The 12,284-nt window shown below is 48.0% G+C and overlaps 2 protein-coding genes across 2 annotated transcripts; both read left to right on the top strand.

Annotated features, from left to right (window-relative positions):
- Window positions 1–328: 328 nt before the first annotated feature.
- Window positions 329–2,199, top strand: LOC120640141 (MEIOTIC F-BOX protein MOF-like). Its single transcript, XM_039916017.1, has 3 exons — window positions 329–1,344; window positions 1,766–1,915; window positions 2,008–2,199. Exons 1-3 carry the CDS (start codon window positions 400–402, stop codon window positions 2,197–2,199), a joined length of 1,287 nt encoding a protein of 428 aa, XP_039771951.1. The 5' UTR covers window positions 329–399.
- Window positions 2,200–4,271: 2,072 nt separating this feature from the next.
- Window positions 4,272–11,484, top strand: LOC120640140 (MEIOTIC F-BOX protein MOF-like; the record flags this gene model as incomplete). The annotated part of the gene is made up of 4 exons (XM_039916016.1): window positions 4,272–4,416; window positions 9,973–10,908; window positions 11,067–11,218; window positions 11,299–11,484. Coding segments are annotated over 4 exons (1,419 nt in total), but the record flags the coding sequence as incomplete, so codon positions are not given.
- Window positions 11,485–12,284: the final 800 nt, after the last annotated feature.

The raw sequence follows: 12,284 nt of genomic DNA, 5'->3' as shown, positions 1-12,284 counted from the left end.
GTTTTACATGATTTATGAGCTTTTAGAACTTGAAGACGAGGAATAAGAAGCTAGAGCTTATTATTAGAGTTGATGAGGCCAGCTATGAAGTTTGGCAGCCTAGAGCATACTCAGAACAAACGAGCTGGGCTTCTTCTTCATCTGGGCATGTGGCAGTCAACCGACCCCACGCAGGTGTGCAGGTGTTCGATCAGAAAAAAGATGGCTGACCGACAGCAACGGAGAGGATCGGCATGATCCGATAACAAGTTCGATAGAACCTTCCTGACCAGCTACGATTTCAGCTAATAAGACGTTAGTTACTTATACACCCAAGTGCATACCGGACTCGCCATCGAAGCTATCAATCCAACCGAGATCCTAACTGAACATCTGCTAATTAAGCGCGCAGCTCGCACGATGGAAGCCCTCGGCAAGCGGAAGCGCGGCGGCGACGATGCTGGCGGCGGCGGCGGCGGCGACCGGCTGAACGCCCTGCCGGACCACCTCCTCCACGAGGTCATGTCCCGCATGAAGGCCCGGCAGATGGTGCAGACGTGCGCCCTCTCCCGGCGGTGGCGGCACCTCTGGCCCAAGGTCCCGTGCCTCGACATCGACCAGCGCGAGTTCCTCCACGCCGGCCACGACAAGTTCGACGACTTCGTCTACTTCCTGCTGCGCGAGGTCCCCGTCGCCCGCCTGGACGCGTTCCGGCTGCACGCCAACGAGGGCTTCGACAAGGCCGGCCTCGTCGCCACCGGCGGCGCGTCGGCGTGGATCCGCCGCGCCGTCATGGCCAGCGCCCTGGCCGCGCCGCCACCTGCGCGCGACGGCGGGCCGACGACGACGAGCTCCTCCGGCTCCTGGCGCCTCAGGAGGCTGCACCTCTCCGGCGTGCGCCTGGAAGGGCCCTTCGCCGAGCACGTCAGGTCACGGTGCCCGTCCCTGGAGGACCTGGAGCTGAGGGCCTGCACGTGCCGGTTCCGCGCCATCGCCTCCGGCTCGCTGGGGAGCCTGTCCCTGGTGCGCTGCGCGTCAGCGGCCAAGGAGTTCGCCGAGATCTCGGCGCCCAGGCTGAGGAGCTTGGTTGTCGACCAGGGCTCCTCGAGCTCGAACGACGTCGCCTCGCCGACGCCGTTCGTCGTCACGGCCCCGGCCCTTGCTCGTCTGTCCCTGGTCGTGTCCCCTTACAACTTCCCCGGCGGCGTTTCCTTCGGCGAGATGGGATCCCTTGCCAGGGCATCGATTCATCTGAAGGAACGGGAGACAATGGCGAAGCGTGCGCACCACAGAAGCCATCTGTTCAAGATTCTTCGCAGCGTGTCGAACGTGACTAGTCTAGAGCTTAATGGCTTCGACGTGACGGTAAATGTGGCTAGCTTTCCTCTTGTGCATTATCTATCGTAGTCTTCTTATGCTGCTGCTGCTTCCCTTTCGTTCTATGATGGATTCATGTTGTGTTGTGTCATCTGATGTACGTACCCCAGGTGAAAGAAGGTGAAGAATCCACGGAATTCCCAGAATTCAGCAACCTGAGGATCCTAGAATTGGACCAATGCGGTCTTGGCCATGATCACCATGTATCAGGGCACATTCTTCGGAATTCGCCCAACTTGGAGAAGCTCACTTTCACTTTGTCGAAGTCGTGTTGGTTGGTATGGTATATTTAAGCTTTGAAAATTCGTCTCATCATCCATCTCACAAAACTTCTATAACTTCTCTGTCGTCCTTGCCAATGCCCTTTTTTTTCTTTCACTTCATTTGCCTGAATTGAATTTTACTCCAGGTGCCTGTCGAACCACCTTCATATCCAGAATTCAAGAACATGAGAGCCTTGATACTGCGCAACTACGATCCCGATGGTAATTTCCAGACATTGGGACACTTTCTTCAGAGTTCACCTATATTGGAGAAGCTTACTTTGCAATGTTGCAAGGTACAATAATGTCCCCTTCTTTTACTCTTCGTGCAATCACATGTGACTAAATTCAGTTCACTGTCTCACATCTTTTATGTATGGTGTACAAGGATACGAGGAAAAAGAAAGGAACCTCAAAGATGAAGAACATCGACCCAAACCTTATGGACGTCCGGTGCGAGAACCTCAAGCTTACTGAAATCATATACAAAGATGACGACGTTGGCCAACTTGTCGAGTTTTTACTGCGATTCTCAAGGAATCTACCGAACAATAACATAAGACTAATCAAGATAGATTGACTAGTGTCATCGTTTGCCCAGCGCCTTGTGCGTGGTCTCGTGACCTATAAGGGCTCCTCTGAATTCTACTTGCATACCCTTGGCTAACAGAAGTGTAAGCATATATAATTTGTTTCCCCCTCTCAACACCTTTAATCAGAGATACAGGAAAAAAGATTGGTTTTTCTCAATCTTTTAGAGATACCGTGCGCACTTTAAGCATTTGGTTGCAATTCTAAGAAACATTTTGTTGCATGCATGCCCTGTATAACTTTAAAATATTTAATATTTTACGAATATTTTTTATATATATTGATCGAGAATTATTGTTACTCTTCTTTTATTTTTAAGTGAGTTGATGGTTTCTCTGCCAAAGAAAAAACAAACTTATGTCATCTCAGTGCATAACTTTATTGCATAGTTATAAAAACTGAGATTTGGTAACCAAGTCAAATAAGTGTTATGGATACTTCTACAAAGGATCGATAGGGCAGTCCCAATGGAAGAAACTAACACGGTTTCCATAGTATAGATCCATAGAAACTATTTTCCATAGTGAAGGGTGTCTTCGATTAATAAATATTTTCTCTTTCTCTCTCTTAATTCTACCTTCCTCCTCCAATGGCAAGCGGGTATGAACTCCCTAGAAACTAGTGGTTTCTCTCCAATGGTGATTTTATAGTTTTTGGGTGCATTGGGTGAAGAGAAGACTTCAGGAAACTATTTCTAGGATTTTTCCACTCTTTCTTCATTAATTATATTGTCATTCTTAGGCCAGTCTCAGTGGAAATTTCATGGACACAGATATCCCTCCGTCCTAAAATAAATACAATTCTAAGACCGAGCACTCAAACCAATGCTACGTGTAAAATTACCAAAATACCTTTTGTCTTTTGTGAGAATTAGATGAGATATTAGTTGTCTTTTGTGAGAATCTTCCAGAAATTGTCTTGTCTTTATTGATAGGTGGGTTAAAATTTGCATTCTTTATGGGACAAAATTTGAACTCTAAAATTGCATTTATTTTGGGACGGAGAGAGTAGACTAAAAATTAGATAACCGTGCTAGATGAGTTTTATGGTGATGAAACTCTCCTCACATCCTATGAAACTTCATTCTTCTTTCTTCTTACCATGTCAGCAAAATTGATGATATTTAATAATATGAAACTCTTCATGAAACTCCACGGAGACTCATCTTAGATGGCAAGTCGATGAGAATAGAAACCATCACCAATACAGGACTGCCCGATCAATAAAAAAAATTCGAGGAACGTTGAAAACGCAGCAGCGTGTCCATGCGCTGCTGCTGCCTCCGCCGCCGCCCACGTACACCCTCCCTCGAGAAGGATCTGCACGGACAGAGCCCACAGCGCCAGACGCGTTCACACTTCACACTCATTACGCGCTTGGGCGAGGCACGGTCTGGCGACGAACGACAAGTCAACAAGGCTCTCCAGAGCGAGACGCGTGGCGCTTGCCGCTTGCTGACGGAATAGCTATGCATCGCGCGCGCGACGCCTAGGCGCTGCTGCTCCACTCCAATTACAGCCCAAATAGAGGTAACCGGCCCACTAATATATTTATGTTTTGATATATTTATATTTAAGCTCAACATATTCTAACAGAGGCTGCACAGCTCCACTCTGATTATGGCTCAAATGAGATAGCGAGCCCACTGGAATATTTATGCTTACATCCCAACATATTCTAACACAGTTTGCACTTGCTTTTTTTTACAATATTAGCCCACGTACCTATACTGTTAAATTATTTTTCTCTTCATTGGTCCTGAAGTTTTTGTTTCTTCTTTTAAGTGAGTGGTTCTTAATATTTTTTCATGTTTAGCTTTTCTCACGACGTGGGATCTTTTCTCTTTCTATTTTATTTTCTTTCCTTATCTATTTCCTCTCTTTCTCGTTCTCCTTTCGCGGAACATCACCCGAAGTGATAATGATAGATAACCCCACCAGTTGCCGAGCCCCGGCGGTGGCGTGCGCTCGCACTCCTCGGTTACTGTGCACGGCGGCCGCGTTGCCCCGCATATATCTGCGTGCTGCGCCAGGGACCCGTCCTCCAGTCTTCCTGCTGTAACTTCTCTTCCTCGATGGCAAAGAGAGGGAGAAGGCGAAGGGTTCGGTGGCTTCCTCCGCACGCTTGGCTCCGTCCCGGCGGCGTCTTCTCCGGTCGGGCTTTCTGTCTGGCGAGCCTCTCCTCCAGGAAGCGGCCGTGGCGCTCGGTGAGTCCCTTCCCCCTTCCGCAATGACCAAACCCCGACCTCGATTCGTCCCTCGCGATTTGATTCGCTCTCCAGAAACCCTTGCCTCTTAATCTTTGTACTAGATCCAGCCTACTTGTCTAGTATAGCAACTGTTGGAGCATTCTCATGTAACCGTGACAGTTCAAGTTGTATCCATGTCGATTAGTTGCATTAGCTAGTTGTTTATCTGAACATGTTTTGTAACACGCGTAGAATCGAGGGCAACAACGGAGACTGCACGTTGTTGCGTCGTGACCGCGTCCTGGGGAGGGCAGACTCCGCCACGGCGTGCATGCCGTGCATGTCGCACGGGCGTCCGCAAATGACGGCGCACCGTGCAGCAGCAAGTCATGGCGGGGATGTAGGATCGAGCCCGTGATAAACTCAAGTTGAATGCATTGGAGAAGCTGCGTAATAAGCAGTGAAACCAACTCGCCACGCTCGCGTCAACTCTCTCGCTGTGTGCATCGTGTCTGTGGTGACCGCGCTCCGGGCATCGCCGGAGTCTGGTGAACTCATAGGACGGCGATCCGCCTATCCTAACAACTGGTATCAGAGCCACCGTGGATCAATTCCACTCCGGATCCGTGAGTCCACCGCGCTCGCCGGCGTTGAAGAAGCACAAGGCGTGGGATCGATGACTGGTGAGGAAGAACAATGGGCGACACCATTCCGAGCTCCGGTGTCGGTGGCGTGAAGAAGGGTTCGCTGATGTGGCCCATGTTGTCGCGCTCCAACTACATCGAGTGGGCGATGCTAATGCAGTGCAACTACGAAGCCATGGAGATCTGGGATGCTATCGAGCCCGGCGGTGCTGGCGTGAAGCGCGCGCAGGACCGTCAAGCCATGAGTGCGCTGCTGCGTTCCGTGCCCAAGGAGATGTGGCAGACGTTGGGCGGCAAGAAGTCTGTCAAGGAGGCGTGGGAGGCGGTGAAGACGATGCGGCTCGGCTCAGAACGCGTGAAGGACGTCAACGCCCAGAAGCTCTCACAAGAATTTGAGAACCTCCAGTTCAAGGAGGGGGAGATGATCGACGACTTCGGCATGCGCATCACCAACCTCGTCGCCGACCTGAAGACTCTCGGCGAGACAATTGCCGACGAGAAGGTCATCAAGAAGTTCCTGCTTGTCGTCCCTCCGCGCTTCACCAGCGTGGTTGTATTGATCGAGATGTTTTGTGATCTCAAGAAGCTCACCATGGAAGAGTTGATTGGTCGTCTACGGGCGGCGGAGGAATGTCTTGACGAGAAGGTTGAGCAGATCACCGACAAGGCTGGTCGTCTCCTCCTCACGGAGGACGATTGGCTCGAGAAGCACAAGCATCGGTTCTACTCTGGGAACAAGCCTGGAGGGAACGGTGCCGGTGGCGGATCCTCGAAGGGCAAGACGGCGGCGTGCTCTAATGGTGGCGCCTCGGGGCAGGTAAAACTGACCTCCGAGGGCACACCAAGAAGGAAGGGCCGATGTCGCAACTGCGACATCTACGGTCATTGGGCGGAGGACTGCAAGCGCCCAAAGAAGGAGAAGAAGAAGGACGCCGGCCAGCCCGAAGCGAATGTGGCGATCGGCGGCGTCGATCAGCAGGGTGCGCTGATGCTGGCCACGTGCGACGTCGTGCACGGGTCATCACAGTTCGTCCACCTGACTGAAAAGGTAATCCCTGTTGATGTCCCAGATGGTGTCTGGGTGCTCGACACAGGAGCTAGTAATCACATGACAGGAACCAGATCAGTGTTGACTCAACTTGATAGATCAGTTCGTGGTTCAGTCAAGTTTGGAGATGGCTCACGTGTAGAGATTCATGGCATGGGATCAGTGGTGATGCAAGATCGCCAGCAGGGTCACAAGGTACTAACTGACGTTTACTATATTCCTGAGCTGAAAAGTAACATTGTTAGTTTGAGTCAGTTAGAAGAAAAAGGATTTATGGTTGTTTTGGGAAATGGAAGGCTTCGTGTGTTTGATCAAGAACAAACATTGTTAATCTCTGCACCTAGAATAGGCAATAGGCTCTACTTGGCAACTTTTGGGTTAGTTCCACCAGTATGTTTGCTTGCTCAATCTGATAATGAGTCTTGGAAGTGGCATGCTAGGTTTGGGCATTTAAATTTTAGAGCTCTGAATGATTTGAGTTCTAAGCAAATGGTTGATGGCCTGCCTAGGGTCACAAGGGTAGAGAAAGTATGTGATGGTTGTGCTCTTGGGAAACAACACAGAACACCTTTTCCACAAATGTCAAGCTACAGGGCTGAAAAGGGTTTACAGCTTGTGCATACTGATTTGTGTGGGCATATCACTCCTAAAACAATGGGGGGTGCATCATATTTCCTGTTGGTGGTAGATGATCACAGCAGGTACATGTGGGTTGAAATGCTGAAGCACAAGAATCAAGCACTTGAGTGTTTCAAGAAGATTAAACTCAGAGCAGAACTTGAGTGTGGAAACCAGCTGAAAGCCCTGAGAATAGATCGTGGAGGAGAATTCCTGTCAAATATGTTCTCAATTTTCTGCACTGAAGGTGGGATCAAGCATTACACAACTACTCCTTATTCCCCTCAGCAGAATGGAGTAGTAGAGAGGAGAAACCAAACTGTAGTTGAGATGGCTCGGTGTATGCTGAAAACAATGAGGGTGCCACCTGAATTTTGGGGTGAGACAGTGTGTACTGCAGTGTATATTCTTAACAGGTGTCCAACAAAGAGCCTGAATAAGAAGACACCTTTTGAGGCTTGGCATGGCAAGAAACCAAATGTAAGTCATCTGAGAACGTTTGGGTGTGTTGCTCATGTAAAAACAGTTGGTCCAGGTCTGAAGAAAATGTCTGACAGATCCAAGAAAATGGTCTTTATAGGCTATGAGTCAGGCACAAAAGGCTATAGGTTTTTTGATCCATCTACTAAGAAGTTGGTGATTAGTAGAGATGTTATTTTCGATGAAAAACAGCCATGGGACTAGACCAGTGCAGTTGAGAGCACAGAACAACCAACAGACAGTTTCATTGCTCACTATGAGATGACTGACAAAAATCCGACAACAGAAGGAATTGAAGAAGTTCCAGTAGCAGGAGAAGAAGGGGGTGCTCCTGTCGATCAAGATGGTGTAGTGGATCATGATGATGCTATACCAGCCCCTCAGAACAGCCCAGGAACACCTGGTGCTCAACATGGAATTTTTGCAACACCACCGAGCCAACACTCTGAAGAAACTTTCGGAGGGCCATTAAGATTCAGGACGATCAGTGATCTTCTGAACTCTACTGATGAGATCCAAAATTTTGAGTACAGTGGTGTGTGTTTGCTAGCTGCAGATGAACCATCTGGAGTAGATGAGGCACTAGAAGAGGAATGCTGGATCAAGGCTATGAAAAGTGAACTTCAGTCAATTGAGGAGAACAAAACTTGGCAGCTTGTCAGTCTGCCAAAGGGTCAAAAGGCAATCGGTTTGAAGTGGGTTTATAAAGTCAAAAGGGATCCTGAGGGAAACATTGTCAAACACAAGGCACGTCTTGTTGCAAAGGGGTATGCTCAAAAATTTGGAGTGGATTATGAGGAGGTATTTGCTCCTGTTGCCAGGCTTGAAACAGTGAGACTCATGCTAGCATTGGTTGCCAATTGGAAGTGGGAGGTACATCACATGGATGTAAAATCTGCTTTTCTAAATGGTGTGTTACAGGAGGAAGTATATGTGACTCAGCCACCAGGCTTCCAAGATCCAAAGTCTCCAGGCAAGGTGCTGAAATTGTCAAAGGCTCTCTATGGGCTCAAACAAGCACCTCGAGCTTGGAATGCCAAGTTAGACTAAGAACTTGTGAAGTTGGGGTTCTGTAGAAGTGAAGAAGAGCATGCAGTTTACAAGAGGGGCAGTGGTGACTCACTGTTACTGTTGGGAGTGTATGTAGATGATCTCATCATCTGTGGGCCAGACAGCAACAAGATTGCTGAATTCAAACAGCAGATTAGCAGAACTTTTAGCATGAGTGACTTGGGCCTACTTAGTTACTACTTGGGAATGGAAGTCAAGCAGAAACCAGGTGAGATACTCTTATGTCAGAAAGCATATGCAACAAAGATAATAGAACAGTGTGGCATGACTGGATGTAATGCTGTTGATATTCCAATGGAGCAAAACAGCAAGCTGTTACCTGGGAGACCTGACATGGCTAGAGACACTACAAAATCCAGAAGCATAGTTGGGAGTTTGAGATATTTAGTGAACACTAGACCAGACATAGCATATTCTGTTGGTATGGTTAGTAGGTTCATGGAGTCTCCTACCACTGAGCATTGGGCTGCTATAAAATGTATTATCAGATACATAGCAGGCACCACTGAATATGGGTGCATATATACATGTGGATCTCACTCAAACCTGAAACTGTTGGGATACTCTGACAGTGATCATGCTGGTGATCTAGAGAAGAGAAAGAGTACTTCAGGAGTTGTATTCTTTCTGAATGGCAACCTAGTTACATGGTCTTCACATAAGCAAAGAGTTGTATCACTCTCGAGCTGTGAAGCTGAGTACATTGCTGGTGCTTCAGCAGCTTGTCAAAGGGTGTGCTTGACAAGGCTGATAGCAGACTTGTCTGGAGAAAAGTTGAAGAATTTCAAGCTATTGATGGACAGCAAATCAGCTATTGGGCTGAGTCAGTGTATCATGAAAGGGGCAAGCACATTGACACACGATATCATTTCATCAGAGAGTGTGTTAGTGGTGGCATAGCAGAAGTGGAGCATGTTGGGACTGACAAGCAACTTGCAGACATCATGACAAAGCCTTTGGGCAGAGTCAAATTCGTGGAGATGCGTCAAGAGCTAGGAGTCAGTCAGGTGAGTCACGGTTAAGGGGGTGATTGTTGGAGCATTCTCATGTAACCGTGACAGTTCAAGTTGTATCCATGTCGATTAGGTGCATTAGCTAGTTGCATTAGCTAGTTGTTTATCTGAACATGTTTTGTAACACGCGTAGAATCGCGGGCAACAACAGAGACTGCACGTTGTTGCGTCGTGAATGCGTCCTGGGGAGGGCAGACTCCGCCACGGCGTGCATGCCATGCATGTCGCACGGGCGTCCGCAAATGACGGCGCACCGTGCAGCAGCAAGTCGTGGCGGGGATGTAGGATCGAGCCTGTCATAAACTCAAGTTGAATGCATCGGAGAAGCTGCGCCATAAGCAGTGAAACCAACTCGCCACGCTCGCGTCAACTCTCTCGCTGTGTGCATCGTGTCCGTGGTGACCGCGCTCCGGGCATCGCCGGAGTCTGGTGAACTCATAGGACGGCGATCCGCCTATCCTAACAGCAACGCCAGATCGTGCGTCGTCGGGATCAGTCTGCTTGTGTCATTTCTGATCTAATAGCGCGTGTCATCTGTCAAATCGAACTAGTATATTTTGTGTTTTTCGATGTAAAACAAATTGAGCTGTTCGAAATGCGCCGGTGATACCTTAGATCTCAAAGAAAGCCTTGACTGTTTTTTTTTTTTTGAAGGGTAAATTTGTGCTTAGCATGCGCCTTTAATTTTGGCCTTCTGCAGAGGAAGTGTTCCAGGCAGGACACTCCAGGGAGATCGGCGCGAAAGGAAAGCGGCCCCGTGCAAGCAGCAGCAGCTTGACCGGCGGCGACCGGCTGAGCTCCCTGCCGGATTGCCTCATCCACCACATCATGTCCTTCATGAAGGCCCGGCAGGTGGTGCAGACCTGCGCGCTGTCCACCAGGTGGAAGCACCTCTGGCGCTCCGTGCCCTGCCTCGACATCGACCAGGAGGAGTTCAAGGCCACAGACTCGAACTCCCGTAGCAGTGAGACGTGGGAGAAGTTTGAGGACTTCACCGACCACCTGCTTATCCCTAATAATATTTCCATTGCGCTTTTGGATGCATTCCGTCTGCATGTTAGTAGTGGCATGCCTAAGGGTCAGCAGGCAGCTAGATGGATCCGTCATGGCATAAAGTACAGCACCCAGGAAGCTGGCATTCAGCGCAAGGGGTTTAGCTCTAGCACCTGGCGCCTCAAAAGATTACATCTTTCCAGCATATATTTGGATGCCCATTTCATCAATCATGTCAGGTCAGGGTGCCAATATTTGGAAGATTTAGAGCTTAAAGATTGCGAGTGTGCATTTCAGGATATCACCTCCCACTCACTGACGAACTTAAGTCTGAAAAATTGCTACTGCTATGGACTTTCTGCTATCACATCGCCCACGCTGAAGAGCTTGATTATTCATATCCGCGGACGTACAGGACAATTGTTGGTTGTCACTGCCCCTGCTGTTGCTTATCTGATCCTGGACGTGGAAGCTTCGTCCATTGGTGGTATCTCATTAGAGGAGATGCCATCTCTTGGCAGGGTCTCGATTCGTCTAAGAAATAATTATTACATAGAAAATGTCAGCCAGGATCAACTGAAGCTTCTTTGCAGTGTGTCTAATGTGACGAGTTTGGTGTTGTCGGGTTTCAAGACAATGGTTTGCCTTCTCTTTCTTTACCTATTGTTTCATTTTCGTTCTTATTCATCTTTTGCCATGTGTCTAATGTGACAAGTTTGATGTTATAAAGTTTCCAGACAATGTTATGATTTCTTTCTTCATTGGCATTTCCTTTTGCACTTTCATTCATGTTGTACCAAGTGCTTGGTGAGGATTCGGTGACATTCCCGAATTTCAGGAATCTTATGTCCTTATTACTGGACAGCTGTGATCTTAGTGATAACTTCAAGACATTGGAACATTTTCTGAAGAATTCACCAGATCTGGAGAAGTTAACCCTTCGGTGTTGCAAGGTATGTTGTACTTTGGCCTTTTAAGTATGCATGTAACTCAATTCATTTCATTTTCTTACATTCCTTTACAATCCAAACAGTTCTCAAAAGATCTTAAGAAGAAAAAGGCCAAGTCAAAGACTTCTTCCCAGTGTCTCAACTTGGTGGATGTCCTGTGCAAGAATCTCATATATAAAGATGATGATGTCCACCAGCTGGTGGAGCTATTGTTGAGCATTTCAGCGAATCTGCCGAAGTATAATATAAAACTTACCAAAGTTGACTAGTATTATCTTCAGTTCAGATCTTCACGTTCTGGTTCACTGAATTTTGTATGCTTGCCCTGCTGTAATTGTATTATGCTACCATGTGCCTTTGCCTTGTGCTACCACTACCATGTGACTTTTGCTCTTGACCATTTCTCTACCCATGTATCCTTTGCTTAAGACTTAAGCTGATGCTTGGCTCTAGGCTTTTTGAGCCTAATGAAGCTATGTTACCAACTTCAAAACAGAACTGAAAAGTTACATATTTGCTTCTTCCTGAGTTCACATGATCTGCTTTTCTATCTCCAGCCTGTGCCCCTTCCCATGTGTACGTAGTGCTTCTCTGCAAACTAAATACCAGTCTTTAGCCCTGTATTTTATACTGTTCGGGGGTAAATAGAGTGCTGATATTATTAACATTTGATTCTGAAGAACCATAACCGGTCCATTCATCAATGATATGGCTTGGCGCCGTCGCTGCTGATCCCATGTAGTTCTTGACAGAGATCTTTTGGTACAGTTCTAGGAAAACGAAGGATTCTTTTGAGTGAATGAGTTAAGTTATGCTTCTGCTGTAAAGATGCATAAATATTCTTATGGTTCAGTGCTAGTACTGTACAATGTGCAATACAGCCACTGAGCTACAGGGCACGATGCCTGACGTTTCTGAATGAGAATCAGGTCTGCATTTGCATTCGACCTGGAGTTGAGTTCAGCTCTGGTGCCGTCCCTGTTTTGACGCAATCACGCAGCGCCCAAGCTGTGGCCTGTGGCCTGTGGCCGTGCCCGCGGGTGTCGTCCGCCACACTCTCGACTCGTTG

This window comes from Panicum virgatum, chromosome 7K (assembly GCF_016808335.1).
Source record: "Panicum virgatum strain AP13 chromosome 7K, P.virgatum_v5, whole genome shotgun sequence".
Classification (NCBI taxonomy): domain Eukaryota; kingdom Viridiplantae; phylum Streptophyta; class Magnoliopsida; order Poales; family Poaceae; genus Panicum; species Panicum virgatum.
Note: the sequence above shows the minus strand (reverse complement) of the source record. Positions and strands in the feature narration are given on the sequence as shown.